We start from the raw sequence: 16,149 nt of genomic DNA on the forward strand, positions 1-16,149 counted from the left end.
CCCCTTTGTATTTTGTGAGGGAAGTGGGTTGGCTGCAAGACCAAAAAGAAGAAGAAACAAAAAGACAGACCATAACCCAACATCAGTGTTGGGCAAGTTACTTCCAAAATGTAATATATTACATATTACTTAATACTGTCTTTTTAAAGTAATAAGTTACATTACAATATTACTGTCTCTGAAATGTAATGAGTTACACTACTTTAGTTATTTTTGAGTTACTTTCACCAAAATAACCGCAAAAGAATGGCTAGGTATTGTATGCGTTTTGTTTGACCCAACATTTCTAAAGGCATGGCAGAATATGGCTCTATATTCATTTCATTTCAAGCCTTTATTTACCCAAGTGCATTCATATTCTAGCCATTGTCTATGTTTATACCACGAGCTGCAAAATGACCGCCTAGCCCCACTGTACGGGCGGGTTATATACTTCCTCTAAGAACAAAGGACAGTAACAGAAGAGCTCTGTGGCTTCAGGCTCGATCGCCGTTCAAATGAAGGCGTTGGTTTCCCCCAAAGTGGGCGGGGCTGTAAAGTGACAGATTTTACTCTCATCTATTCAAAACCATTCTATTTATTCTAACGTAAATTACATGCTGGTGTTTTATCTTTTTATTTATTTGTTTTATTTTTTTCCCGCCTGTGAGGAAAAGAAATGGCTCAGAGCCTCAGAATACTGAAATCTGTATTTTTGAAAATCTTTTTTTCCTTCTAATTTGTTATTCTTTTCTAAATAACACTCTGTTATTTACTCAACAATAACACACAATTGTCCTTGTTTTTATGTATTAGTTTAATTCTTGGGCTTTTTAGCCATAAATAAAGTCACCGGAAACAGACGTAGGCCTATAAGGGACATTTCGAGCGATACACACCACAAACCACCCACTGAACAGATTACCCAAGATCCTCAGCTTGAAGCTTGTTGATTGGATGTTTTAGCCGCAGTGAATGTTGGGATATGATGTTTATGCGATATGACATCCGAAAACATTTAAAAATAATACTTTATTCCGAGTTCTTGCTTTTCTCTTTGAAGGTCATCACATAACTGCATTGTAATACACGGTTTGGCTGCATTACATATTACAGATCTGCCGTAGTTCTCTATTTATAGAGCCCTGATGAGGAGACTTCTGGACAAACAGGAAGAAATACCGCCGAAACTGAAAACGTGACGTGGATCATAAATATATCAGCAATTAAAAAACATCTTCAATTTCTCTTCACACAATACGTCTCCTTGCAGGATCAACACTAATTCAGCTGACTTTTATATTTGATCTAATTCATAGATAGGTTATATTTACACCATAACGTTGCACAGCTGATAGAAAAGGACACCTAGTGGTTAAAGCATGTTATTGCATATAAAAGGACTTGTAGTTTTTAAAGATATTACTGATTTTCTTTGAATATAAGAATGTAAATACTGAGTTGACAGAATAGTCAGGGGATTTGGGTGATGGGAGACACATACAGGACTGTCTCAGAAAATTAGAATATTGTGATAAAGTTCTTATATTTTCTGTAATGCAATTAAAAAAACAAAAATGTCATACATTCTGGATTCATTACAAATCAACTGAAATATTGCAAGCCTTTTATTATTTTAATATTGCTGATTATGGCATACAGCTTAAGAAAACTCAAATATCCTATCTCTAAATATTAGAATATCATGAAAAAGTATACTAGTAGGGTGTTCAACGAATCACTTGAATCGTCTAATTAACTCGAAACACCTGCAAGGGTTTCCTGAGCCTTGAAAAACACTCAGCTTGGTTCAGTAAACTAAATCACAAGTATGGGGAAGACTGCTGATCCGACTGCTGTCCAGAGGACCGTCATTGACACCCTCCATCAGGAGGGTAAGACACAAAAAGACATTTCTCAAAGAGCAAGCTGTTCACAGAGTGCAGTTTCAAAGCACATCCACAAAAAGTCTGTTGGAAGGGGGAAATGTGGCAGGAAACGCTGCACAACCAAGAGAGATGACCGCAGCCTTAACAGCATTGTGAAGAAGAGTCGCTTCCAGAATTTGGGGGAGCTTCAAAGACAGTGGACTGAAGCTGGAGTCCAGGTATCAAAAGTCACTGTTCACAGACGTGTCCGGGAAATGGGCTACAATAGCCGTATTCCCATGGTCAAGCCACTTCTGAACTCAAGACAACGGAAGAGGCGTCTGACTTGGGCTAAGGAAAAGAAGCACTGGACAGTTGCACAGTGGTCCAAAGTCCTCTTTTCAGACGAAAGCAAGTTTTGTATTTCATTTGGAAGTCAAGGCGCCAGAGTCTGGAGAAAGGCTGGAGAGGAGCAAAATCCAAGTTGCTTGAAATCCAGTGTGAAGTTCCCACAGTCAGCGATGGTTTGGGGAGCCATGTCAGCTGCTGGTGTTGGTCCACTGTGTTTCATCAAGCCCAGAGTAAATGCAGCTGTGTACCAAGAGATTTTAGAGCACTACATGCTTCCGTCTGCTGAAAAGCTCTATGGAGATGAGGAATTCATTTTCCAGCATGATCTGGCACCTGCCCACAGTGCCAAAACCACCAGTAACTGGTGTACTGACCATGGCATTACTGTCCTCGATTGGCCTGCAAATTCCCCTGACCTGAACCCCATAGAGAATATGTGGGGTATTGTGAAGAAGAAGCTGAAAGACACCAGACCCAACAATGCTAATGAGCTAAAGGCCGCTATTGAAGCATCCTGGGCATCCATAACACCTCAGCAATGCCACAGGCTGATTGCCTCCATGCCACGCCGCATTGATGCAGTAATCCGTGCAAAAGGATTCCCAACCAAGTACTGAGTGCATTAATGGACATTTTCAAATGTTTGATTGTGTTTTGCTGTTATAAATCTTTTTTTTTTACTTGGTCTGAGGAACTATTCTAATTTTTTGAGATTTTTGAGCAATATTTCAGTTGATTTGTAATGAATCCAGAATGTATGACATTTTTGTTTTTTTAATTGCATTACAGAAAATAAAGAACTTTATCACAATATTCTAATTTTCTGAGACAGTCCTGTATATGGAATCACAATTTCAATAGCTCACCATTAAATGACGGATATACCTTTCTGTCTGTGATATTTTACAAATCTGATATTAATGTGTAGAAGTAAAACATGAGAAATAGTATAGCAATATGCTGTAAAAACATGAATAAAACTAAATATATTCAGATGTTGTACATACATAAGTGTCCTACACTAATAATACAAAGTTATTATGGCTGTGTGTACCTTGTGTGCACCGCCTAGTGGTTAAAGCACGTTATTGAATTATTGTTTTTATGTGTTATATTTGATTAAAAGATATTAAGAGTACATGCTTTCATAGGGGGAAAGTAGGAGGTCAATGATAGAAATATAGAATATACAAAATCAAGAAGATTCTGTAAGTGATCTCTACAAAAAAACAGTTTAGAGCAGGATGTACAAAGATATTAATATGAGGATGAGCAAAACAGACAAACTAATTAACCTTTATTTAAACATTAAATAATACTTTAGATTAAGGTCTTCTTTCAAATAAGAAAAAAGCTTTGGGGGTATCTACAGATAAATATTAAGCCTGACAAAGTACTTAAGGTCTAATATATTGCTTTCCTGCAATGTTAACTATGAAGCACTTATTTTAACTGATATTATACATTATACTCTTATGTCTGTAGATAGAATAAGAAATGTGCAGAATGACAGTTTCATGCTGGAGGTATTCACACATATTGATAGATGTCTTGTAATGCACTGTTGAGGAACCTGTGACCCAAGTCTTTCATTCATTGCATAACCACACCGTAGTTGTGTGTATGATATGTCAAACCTTTGAAAATCTTCAAAGGGATGTGCAAAATAGCAATTATACAGTCTTTAATGAACTATTAGTAGAGAATAACGAGTAATGAATATACTTTATAGAGATCTGCAGATAAATGTTTAGTCTTCTCGAGCACCAACTATCAAATATCTCTCCTGATTGTTGGCATTTGACAATCACCTTCCCTGAATTTGACTCAGGTGTATAACAGCTGGAGAAATTACAGCCTTGCCTACTAATTTTAATTTAACAATATATCGAGCCCGATTCTCCATTTCAAAGGTGTGCTCTAAAATGATATTTATAAATGACTATTACCATTATTATAAGCAAGACAATAAATGGCAAAGATATGTAGAAAATAAACTTATTGAAGATATGTTCATAACTAACGTAACGTGGGAGAAAATATGTTTCTAGAAGATATGTAGAAAATACGTTTCTAGCTAAACCTCATTGAGAATGCAGTTAGGGTATAGGTAAAATAGTTTTAGACTATCTTTTTACTGACATTATATTTTAGACAGCTCTGATTTTAGTTTTCTTAGTAAAGTTTGTATGTTCTACTGAATAAATGATTGTGTTTTAAACTTAGTAGTTGGCTCCTTGGTTACCCAGCTTTGCTCTCTACCTGATTTAAAAGAACCCTTTCCCTCTCCATAAATGATTACCCCTCCCCCTCCTTTATATGTACACAAACTGGAAGATTGACAATAAAGTTGACTTTGACTTTGACTTGAACTGATTACAGAAACTGAGCCAGGTTTTACATGAAGTGATTTGTGAACATGCGTGTCACCGCTGTACTGGTTCAACCTATAAGCTCTTCCTTATTACTCTGAGACAAAGGCCAGTAAATATTCACATTTACATCTCATGCAGATTTGATTCAAAGTGGAACCCAAATGAAGTCACAGTGGATCCACTCAAGGACATATCCTGTAGAATAGACTAATGTAAATACAGCCCTCGGCCCAAGTGATATCAAAAATAAGTTAGAACTGTTTCAGGATTTACAATGTTGATTTAACATTTGATTCCCTGCTTCTTCCTGGAATATTAAACCACCTGAATATGATTAGAGGGCGAGGCTGTAACGACTGAATGAACACAAGTAGAGGACTCAATAGCACGACTCAGAGACAGAGGCAGGATGCAAAAAGGGTCTTTATAGCCAAGGTTCGGTACACGGGAGATCAGTCAGTGAGGCTACCAAAACAGACGAGGATTAGGCAGAGACCGGGTCAGGACACGAAGCTGGGTCAGGTACTCGTGGAATCAAGATACTAGGAGAAACACTGCTGGAACGCTAGGAATAACTAAGACGAACTGGGAATGTGGATGCAGACTAAGTAGAAAGAGGGAGAGATGCCCAGGTGAGGCTAATTAGGGATGAGAAGCAGGTGGAGTTCAACCAAGGGCAGGAAAGCTGAGACTGAAATGAGAGAAACAAAAATGAAAACAGGAACAATAACAAAAACATCAACATGCTTGCTAGGGCCTTACAGTACCCCCCCCCCCCCCCTCTAGGGATGGCACTTGACGTCCCAGGTAGTTCAGGATCATCCCTCTCCAAGATGAGGCCCCACCCAGTCTGTGTGATCTGCGTGAAGGGAGGGGCGGGCCTGCTTCCACCCCTCTTCCACATCATCAAACGTCATCCATGTATCCCACGCTGTCTTCTTGCCCGTGCCACCAAAAGATGACCCAGTGTCACATCCAGTAAATGCATGGAACATTGGTAAGGCTATGCATCGATCTGGACCTAGTGATCGCCATCTCATGAGCTGCTAAATGCAGAAAACTCTTCCCAGCTCCAAAGGCAACCCACAGCAGTGATGTTGAGGGATTGGTTCTGCTGTGACTGCCAGTACTACCCAAGCGGCAAACTCTGTGGAAGAGCCGGGACGCCAATACGGAAGTGGCACACACTGCAGTTCATATATTGGCCGATAGGGGCTGACTGCAGAAAGGAGCAATTTCCATAGACCCCTATGTTAAAATGCCCAACTTTACAGCAGAGAAAAACATGTTGCTACCCCTGGATGCATAAATACAGGGTATCTGCAGGATTCATAGAGATGAATTTACTACCTTTTTTACTACCTCCACAATATTTTTTACTACCAACACGACATCAAGCAGCAGCCCTTTTTGGACTACTAATTATAAGGTATTAGTGTGACACTGTCACACCCGTCATACATATCAGGTACACTAATGTTTAATTGTGATCATTAAGTATTGTCATTGTCAATTGTGTTTTTTTTTGTAGTGTTGAGTTGACCCTTAGCCCTAATAAAGTGAGTAATAACCTTGACACTTCTTAAACACATATCACTTAACAACCATAAATATTAATAATAAAGTGTCACATCACACACACTTACTCACAAACACGCATTCTCTCACAAACACGCATTCTCACACACACACACACACACACACACACACACACACACACACACACACACACACACACACACACACACACACACACACACACACACACACACACACACACACACACACACACACACACACACACACACACACACACACACACACACACACACACTTAAGCAGTTACTGGTGCGTATTAATAATGCGTATTAATGAAAAAAATTGAAAATCAATCAAATAAATAACTTTAATGAACAATATGCTCTGAGGACTACAGCTTTCAAAGATCTGCTTCAATATAACATTCACCATATTTAAACACAATAACGTGTGTGAGGAGTGCATGTATGCACATGTCTGTGGGTGCGCCTTTGTATGGATGTTGTTGTTGTTGCAATCTACATTGTATCTAAGTGAATCATTTAAAACAATAACTGTGAGGGGTGTACAGTCACAGAAGTCTCAGTTGTGAGGACTTATCTTCAATTATTTTCTCCAATTTGCAGAGCTCTTCTTTTTTTTCTTTCTGCCTTCTGCGAAGGGTATTGGACTTGATTATCAGTTCAGCCATTTTGGACCCAGCCTTTCCCTCAGCCTGCTCGGCCAACTTGTCCGCGTCCTTTTCCAGTGAGTGACAAACACGGCGAAGTACCTCTTCCTGTCTTCTGAGGTCCAGAAGCTCCTCCCCCACTGCCTTCCTCCTCAGAGCATGGGCAGCACTCTCTCTCTTTTTCTTTTCACTGTCAAGGTACAGTCTGTACTGGGATCTAGCTGATGAGGCAGAGGCAAGGAGCTCCTTTGTGAGGGGCACTTTCAAAACACCACCACAACTGTTGATCCTGTCACAAACTAGTCTCAGTGATTCCAGTGTGCGGTCATGGAGATTGCATGTCTCCACCTCTTTGTTCACTGAAAATCCTCTTTCCACAGTGGCTTGGCCATGGGAAAGAAGGAGGAGACTCTGGCAAAACTGCAGCAAGTCAGGGTAAGGCCTGCTGAGGGTTGTGTAGAAAAACACATCAAGGCGGTCCTTCAGTGGCTTGAAAGCCAGGAAACGTTCATCCCGTCCTTCCACAGAGGTCAACGATTCGAACTGTTGAATGATAACATCACCTACAATATTGACAAAAACATAATCATTAATGACATTTAAGTACATTTCAAAGTAGAACACCCTTAGAACATGGCCTTCATTTGAATGACCTTCCCTGTCCCTAGACATACTGTATTTTTTCTTACCAGCTGGAATGCCACCTGTCAATCTCTTTCCCTGAAGGAATGTCTGCACTACACTCTTCATTTGCTTGATGCACCACTCCGGTTCTTGGTGGATTTGTGTGGGATCAAGGCATGCAATGTGCCTAACCATTGGAACCTTTAGGGGGGATTTGTCTTGCAATTTCATGACAACCTTAACAAGGCACTGCAAACATTCTTTCCTGAAGGTTAGCAGAGAGAGCTCCCCTATCTTGCCTCCTGGTTTGCTCTGAAGGGCCTAACAAATAGAGAACATTAATGTTCATACAAGGATATTTATTTGTCACATATATAGAGATACTTGTGTAAAACCTGTGGGGAAAAGATGTTGGTTGTCTGCTCTCTGGGTGTGTGTGTGTGTATGTGTGTGTGTGTGTGTGTGTGTGTGTGTGTGTGTGTGTGTGTGTGTGTGTGTGTGTGTGTGTGTGTGTGTGTGTGGGTGTGTTTGTGTGTGTGGGTGGGTGGGTGGGGGAGTGATGGGATATGTGAGTATAGTTCAGGATGAGTTCAGGATGCATAAACATTCACTGCTATGATTGGAAATTAAACTATGACAAGTTACACATTTAAAACAATCCTAACAATTTAACCAGAGTGAGAAAGAGGTTTGGTATATCCTCATGGCTGTGGTTCAGTTTAAGCCTCAATGCCAAAGGCCTGGTGGTGAAGACCACTGAAGTTTGAAAGATAACCATTAACAACCACACAATTACGATAGCTATATTGCTTACCACAGAGGTGGTTAAATAATGCCCAATGTTACTCATTCATTTTCTACCCTAATAGTTCGAAGTAACTATTTATTTGTGCCGACAGCACATTTCATGTATGACATTGAAAGTATCTGCAGTAATTACCTTGATGGCAGATTCAGCACCCAGGCCGATGTCCACATTTTTCAGAGCCACCCAGTTCTTCTCCTCAGACACCTGGATTGTGATAAGTTGCAGTGGGCTTCGGTCCTGTATAAGTTCCCTTTTAACAAATCGCCGCAGTAAAGCCTTAAAAGAACAACAAAAACTGTTAGCAATCAAGTCACACCTGTCAACTGATACAGTTTAATCACATTCAAATAAAGACAGTTACTCTACAGGAATTACATTTCTTACCATCAGGAGTTCTTTCAGATCTTTAGCAAAAAAGGGCAGCACAGGCTCGTCGGTCTGATATTTGGTCAGGAAGGGGTTGAAGCTTCGTGCAACTGACAAGAAGAACTGGAGCTTTGGAATTATCAAATTATCATCCCGTGCTGCCAAAATGATATCATATGACGCCGTGTTTGGGTTTGTCACCTTTTTCTTCTGAACAGCATCAACATATGTTAAAAGCACAGGCCAAATGTCGACAGCTCTCTCAGCCACAGGGACATTTTCCACCCATCTGTGGCCACAGAAAGATCGGGGAAAGGTAGAAGATCCTGTGGTGGCGGTGTAATCTTCTCTACGGGCAGGAACATTGTGGAAGATGTAGTGCATAGCTCGCAACAGTTTGTCTACCTGCCATGTTGCGAATCCTGCCTTCATGGCATTGTGGAGGGTGTGCAAGCCACAACTGCCAACACTGATGAGTTGTGCATCCCCATGAAGCTCTGAATGTTCGTTCTGAAGGAGCTTCAGCAGCTTGAAGTTGACATTTGGGCCATCCATACTGACAGACAGCAGGTGTCTCAAGTTGAGTTGTGCAACACATTCCTGTGAATTGTCACAAAAAACAAAGTTTATTGAAAATTTTAATCTGTCCTGTGGTTTTTGGTTATTCATAAAATAGACAATAGATAGACAGTAAATACAGTGCCAGTAAGTATAAGTCAAACGTGTTTCCCCCTTTGTAGTACCAGTATGCATCTTTCAGAAATATTAACCAAATCCTTCATCAAAATGTGACCCTGCAAGGCGAAACCAGTCGCTTTGGTAAAATGTACAAAACTAAGTTATTGTTCTCATATGAACGGCCATAAACTAAGCTTTCCAACGATATGTATATTGAGGCTATTGCTAGAACAATCGTTAAGATAACTGTATCCAAAGTGGCATGGTTCTCCTGTCATGATAATGCTAGAAGAGGAGAAAATCACCTTTTTAAGCGGCGTTGACAAATGGTATGACTGCTAATGTGTTGCATCTTCACCGGGCTTAACAGTCAAAACGTATGTTTTTCCGTGATTTGTCCACGATATGAAATGATATGTAGACTGTATACTGTCAAATTATGCGAAAACATGAAATTCAACATTTTAACCCGGATGTTTGTTTACCGTGGATTTTCTCAAAATAGCAAAATAGCATTGCAGGGTCACAAAACACACCCGACACACACGTCGTGTAGGCTAAAGCTTAGGCTAACTATGACATAAACATTTTCAAATGGGCATATAACGACAATAAGAAAGAACAAACAAGAAAATATCAACTCACTTTAATGCTTTGCAGCAAGTCTTCAGCCCTTGCATGTCCAAGAAACTGTGACCCAAAATATGAAGACGTCACGCGGTCATCTCTCCAGAACCGAACGTGAATATCCATTTGCTTCTTCTTGGCGGACTGGTTCAGAGACTCGTCAAACATGACAACATATGGCCCAGAAGCATTGATGCTATTTATAAGAAGCTTCTTAAAATGTGGAGCAATGCCAAATCCAAGGATATACGATGTCTTATCTTTGCCACAAACAAAACTTTTGGCTATGTCGGAGTCAGTGAACATGTTTTCGAACAATTCCCCAATGCCCTCATTCGAATTGAATGAATGATGGTTAGCTGCTGTGTTCAGGCACCAGAGAACCTCAGCCCTGAGGGCTGATGTTTGTGGCGGTAACGTCTGCTGTTTGGCTATCGCAGCCGTGGTGGTGCTGGTGGCACTGGTTTGCTGCCGAGGTGGTGCGACTGTTGCTGATAAGTTGGCATGATCTGCCGCGATCTGTGTGGTGCTGCTGCTAGCATCGCAAAACAACGAAATCGGCAGCTGTCCCCCCCTCACCCGAAGCCGCTGCTGGTGTATAGCCGATCCACTGTGGGACTTGATAGCAGTAATGCCGTTCCAGGTAACATTTATAGTTTTTTTGCAGACACTGCAAAATGCTTCACGGTCATTTCCTATGACGGGTTTAAGCCAGTCTTTATATAAGGGGTCATCAACCCATAATTGCGAAAACTTGCACTTCCCCATTTCACACTAAATTTGCTCGAATTTGCTAACATCAGAAAAAGTAGACTGCAACTGTGGCAAAAGGCGGCTCTGCTAACGTCAATTGTTGGAAAAAGGCGGAAAATGTTGTAAGCGTCGCTGATAGGCTATGAAGTCCACACAGGTTACCTCTACGTCATTGCTATCAACTACGCCTCACTCAGGTCCTGTTAGCACCGTATATATTTTTAAACTACGTAGGCTAGATGAAATTCAAACATGCAGACACAAATAATAAGCAAACAATGGAAACTCATTATATATTGAGGCAGAGTTTTAAAAAAATTACTACCAAGTCAAATTGCGTTTGTTACCTTTTACTACCTTTCAAGGGCCTTAATTTGGGTAGATTCTTTTTACTACCTTTTACTACCTTTTACTACCGCGCGGACACCCTGAAATATTATTATGGATATAGTTAGATTACACCTTCATGATTATGGATCTGTGAGTGAATTGTTTTCTAACACGACCCTTTTATTTATATTAGGTCTTAAAGTGTTTGCATAAATTAGGGCGTGGTCACATTGAGTGCCGGTGTTACAGTATAAATTGAGTCATGACAACTGGCGACATTCTATTATTTTCGTCATAGGAATCCGGGGCGTGTACATCGAGGACCCATTGTTGACTTACCAGGAAAGAAACATCGTTTGTCGTTTACGTTTATCTTTTGCTATATCTGCCTTCCTAAGATCACTTTGCTGCACATTCAGTACTCGTATGTGAGGTTGTGGGTGAGAGTCCGATATCGTGACGCTTACAGGGAGGTATCGAACATTACAAAGTAGGTGACTGTGTGGATGCCTGTTCAAAACATTGCAAACTTCAATAAATCATTTAAATTATATATTTGTGTCCGACTTTCATTTGTTCATCGTTCTTAATGTGATGTATAGTAGCTTTGATAGCTGTCCATACCTTCAGACAGCCTAAAAGTAAAACACAAGTTGTTTATTCACAGCCCGAACGCTCATCGAGATGACTAGATCAGTCATGACAACTTGAGATAAGCTCCGATTAAATTGTGATATCAATTCTGTAGCTAACCTCCAGGGAGCACGTTTATTTTATGAAATACCTGTATCCCTCTCATCACAACAAGACTCTACACTGTGCAGAAAAAACAATTACATACATGAAAATAACCTTGATGCATGGGAATTAAACACACAAACTAACAGATAAATCATCAGAAGAAGGCAGAGAGGAAGTAAATAACAACAGGAACACGGAAGGCAGACAGAATTGCTTAGACACGGGTGTCACATGAAATTTAAATGTTCTAGAAAGTTCCTTATACAGCTTTAGCCTTTTTTATCTCATGAAGTCCCAAAGTGACACACACTGAACAGTCTGGGGTCATGGTCCTTGTCATTTGCTTTTGTCTTCCCATAACAACATGTCCAAGATGTCCATGTGTCAGGCTAAAACATGTGACAGAACTAGCTAGATTTGGAAAGGTTTTTTGTTGCTAAAGTTAATATTCAAGCCATTTAAGAATAAAAATGCTTACATGAAATGTCATTTGTTAAACATTAAGCTGTCTTCGGCTCTTTTCTGCTGTAACAAATGTAAATGTCCCCTCTGTGGGACGAATAAAGGTATTCTGATTCTGATTACATTTAACCTGTTGTGGAAACATTTCTTGATGAAATTGATATGAAACAAATGCCATAAATATTGCTGTGACACATGGTGTCACATCGGGACTTTAACCCTAAACATTCACAGTAAACCCGGAGTGACATGTATGCACAATTAGAAATATGATTATGGTCTGGTCAGTTAATTTAGCTGATCCAATTATATTTAGTTAAGATATGCTTTATTCTTCAATTCATAGTATGTTCAAACAAATGCAAACCAAAACATCATCCTTGTTAATTAAGTTATAAATAAGAGTTACTTTACCATTAAAGCCCAGATATTTGACACTAGGGAGGTTACTTGTCAGAAATGTGTCTATTTAGTCTAAATGACGTTCCCCTTAATTTCCCCAAAAGTAGAAATGGGTCCGGGTTCTTATGGGTTAAACGTATAGGCTTAAAGGCATAATAGAACTACCGTATTATATGTATTCAACTTGTGCCCCGCTGGACTTACTTTTCTGTGGTTTACCGTTACTGTGACATATCAGTATAGCCACGGAAGATAGTTTGTGTGTTTAATTCCCATGCATCAAGGTTATTTTCATGTATGTAATTGTTTTTTCTGCACAGTGTAGAGTCTTGTTGTGATGAGAGGGATACAGGTATTTCATAAAATAAACGTGCTCCCTGGAGGTTAGCTACAGAATTGATATCACAATTTAATCGGAGCTTATCTCAAGTTGTCATGACTGATCCAGTCATCTCGATGAGCGTTCGGGCTGTGAATAAACAACTTGTGTTTTACTTTTAGGCTGTCTGAAGGTATGGACAGCTATCAAAGCTACTATACATCACATTAAGAACGATGAACAAATGAAAGTCGGACACAAATATATAATTTAAATGATTTATTGAAGTTTGCAATGTTTTGAACAGGCATCCACACAGTCACCTACTTTGTAATGTTCGATACCTCCCTGTAAGCGTCACGATATCGGACTCTCACCCACAACCTCACATACGAGTACTGAATGTGCAGCAAAGTGATCTTAGAAAGGCAGATATAGCAAAAGATGAACGTAAACGAGAAACGATGTTTCTTTCCTGGTAAGTCAACAATGGGTCCTCAATGTACACGCCCCGGATTCCTATGACGAAAATAATAGAATGTCGCCAGTTGTCATGACTCAACTTATACTGTAACACCGGCATGTGAAGTGACTGCTGCTGCTAGCTTCTTGTCTCTCCGCTAGCTGCTCCGTGAAGCTACAGGCACTCTGCCTGGTCAGCTCATCCAGGGAACACAACTTGCCCCCGGCCGTGGTTGTTTGTTCTTCATGCTTATATATCGGACTATTGTGACTCGCTCTGCGGTTGAAACAGACGGTGCATTAATGCAGTTTTGCGGTAAGTGAAATTTGAGTGCTTTATTTATGTGTTAATGATTTTATTCAGCTACGTAATGAATGTTAAGGCTTGGGTTAGCGTGTAAGCGAGTGGTAGCTACATCGGTGCTAACGATGCTAATCGTAGCCTCCAAGTTAAAATCATAGACTGTGTGGTGCCGAGAGATAGGGAGTCAGAGGCGGGGCAATGATAGTATAAAAGTTGACTTGATTTACTACATGTTCTCCGGTTGCAGTCCGGGAAGAAGAGAGAAAGAGCCAGGAGGGCACACAATATATATAGGGAACCATAACATGTCCGTGTGGGAACAATAGCCCCAACTGTAGTTCCTAGATTGAATTCTGTAATATAGTGGTCACCACAACTGTATATATAAAGGTTAGAACGAAATAGAGAAGTGTTAAGTGTAAAGTGGGATAATACTGTTGAACAAACGGCTTCTGTTTGAGGTTGATAAAATAAGGTCATCCTTGTAACTTAGAGAGTTATTTTATTATGTAGGTAGGAACTGTATGTATCGCTAAGGTTAATTTAAATGGGCTATGCTCAAGTATGTAGACAAGCTAATCTCGAAGTAGTGTATGTGAAATCCACCTCACAATAAGATGTGTGTCTATTACAATTATTAATCTCATATTTCAAGATGATTACTTAGATATTACAATATGGTTGGTTGAGCTGGAGTTCATTATTGAGCTTACTCGTTAACATCACAGTCATCTGAAGAACGAACCCAAACCTTGTTGTTTTTATGAATTGCATTACGGTATCAAATAAACAGCAAGCATTGGTAACACAACTTCCAAAGTTACAGTAAAATAAAAAGGACCCTGACTCGGACAATACACAATCCAACATGTTCAACAGAAGAGAATCAGTTATATTGTTTGTACACATGGTACTTTACATATATCTGTTTGTTTAAGGTGTCCAGTTGATGCAGACAGGCTGGACCAGAGAGTGAGAGACAGAACTGGACTCCTCACAGCAGTGAACTTCAGCACAGGTACAAAGACTCTATTTTTCATACTGTACAAAGAATCAAGAAAGATATTGGTTTAAATGAATGAAGTATTGACTTTAATACACTGATATACATTCCATTACACAATACTAGATCACCTACACACCAGTGAAGTTCAGGGTTTTTTCCATGCAAAAAGTTACATTTAGATATTTAGCAATATGACTTTGTCAGCTTCCTAATTTAATGTATTGAAGGCAAAGATATTTAACACACAGTGAGAACTGCTACTATTTATCTCTGAATATTGTCTGTAAAAAACGTGGTAAAAGTGATTCTTTCAGTGAGACAACAGAGCAAGCTTCTACAGTTGCACTACGTTTTGATAACAGTTCAATATTATTTTGATAATAACATATATTTCAATGTTGATGAACTTCATACTGTTCCTTCATAATCTGATTCTCTTTGTAGCTCACTGTTGAAAAAAAACAAACATTACAATTACAAAATAATTATATCTCCAGCCCCTAAACACACAAACACACCGCTTTCATAAATAACACACTTGTTCTGCAATAATATGTTTTATGTTTCCTGTCATTTTTGTTAGGAAAGGACCTGCCTGAAAGACACGACATGTTCTCCTTCTCTGAGGGTCAAAGAGAACATCCAAGAGGAACATTAAAAGCTGATGCTATGAGATTTTAAGACCAGTACACTAAGAAACGACTTTTATTGTCAGCTGATCGAATGCACCTATTTCCACATCTACACTCCATCAGCTGATTATTTCTATTTGCCTCGCTTTATGAGCTTCACATCACTTGTGCCTTGTACCGCAGAGTTTGCAACGTCACAAATAAATGGAGCCAATCTTCAGTCAGATGTGTGATCTAACATCTTCAGTAAGAATAATGGACGAAAGGAGTGCAAATACAATTTATTGAAATGTGAACCCAAAGTTAATCAAAAATGGTTTAAAGGGGACCTATCATGCAAAATGCACCTTTGTACGTCTTTTCTACATGAACATGTGTCCCCGGTGTTCCAGGGAACTCACCAAGTGTCAGAAAACACAACCCTCTCTATTTTCCTCCATACCCAAATCTCTTAAAAAGGGGCTGCAACGGATCTGATACAGACTGATCCAGATTTGAACACTTCTATGACGTCACAGAAGTGGTGCTACGGCTATTGGGCCAACTCCACCAATCAGGAGGAGACAGCCACGGACATTGCCGTTGGAAAGCGCTGGAGACGCTGTAGTACATATGCCAGGCCTGTAGATGGTGCTGTTCTCACAGAATCAGCCCATGATGCTAAGACAGTGTTAAATTGAGCGAAATGAGGAATGGCTCAAATGCATGATCTGTTTGGTATTTTGAAAAATAAAAATATGCCTTATATAGGTATGGTCCTACACTATATTATTCAGATATAGCATGATAGGTCCACTTGAAATAAAAAGCACATATGGACAGAAGGTGTAAACCTATTAAATGTATAAGTAAA

General features: G+C 39.6%; 1 protein-coding gene and 1 long non-coding RNA gene across 2 annotated transcripts; one reads left to right on the forward strand and one right to left on the reverse strand.

The window, feature by feature from the left end:
* Positions 1 to 6,465: 6,465 nt before the first annotated feature.
* Positions 6,466 to 11,080, reverse strand: LOC307016563 (uncharacterized protein). Its single transcript, XM_079645701.1, has 5 exons — positions 9,904 to 11,080; positions 8,599 to 9,180; positions 8,347 to 8,490; positions 7,472 to 7,727; positions 6,466 to 7,345 (listed from the first exon to the last, which is right to left on the reverse strand). Exons 1-5 carry the CDS (start codon positions 10,651 to 10,653, stop codon positions 6,684 to 6,686), a joined length of 2,394 nt encoding a protein of 797 aa, XP_079501827.1. The 5' UTR covers positions 10,654 to 11,080; the 3' UTR covers positions 6,466 to 6,683.
* Positions 11,081 to 13,290: 2,210 nt separating this feature from the next.
* On the forward strand, positions 13,291 to 15,364 carry LOC307016574. Its single transcript, XR_013801852.1, has 2 exons — positions 13,291 to 14,676; positions 15,248 to 15,364. It is a non-coding gene; the product is annotated as an uncharacterized lncRNA (long non-coding RNA).
* Positions 15,365 to 16,149: the final 785 nt, after the last annotated feature.

Source organism: Notothenia rossii (genome assembly GCF_949606895.1).
Source record: "Notothenia rossii genome assembly, chromosome: 8".
Lineage (NCBI taxonomy): Eukaryota > Metazoa > Chordata > Actinopteri > Perciformes > Nototheniidae > Notothenia > Notothenia rossii.

Coding starts and splice junctions, on each gene's coding strand:
- LOC307016563 (XM_079645701.1), bottom strand. CDS start 10,653: ATGGGGAAGTGCAAGTTTTCGCAATTATGGGTTGATGACCCCTTATAT. Junction 9,181..9,903: donor ACTTGCTGCAAAGCATTAAA/GTGAGTTGATAT, acceptor GACAATTCACAG/GAATGTGTTGCACAACTCAA. Junction 7,346..7,471: donor GACAGGTGGCATTCCAGCTG/GTAAGAAAAAAT, acceptor TCAATATTGTAG/GTGATGTTATCATTCAACAG.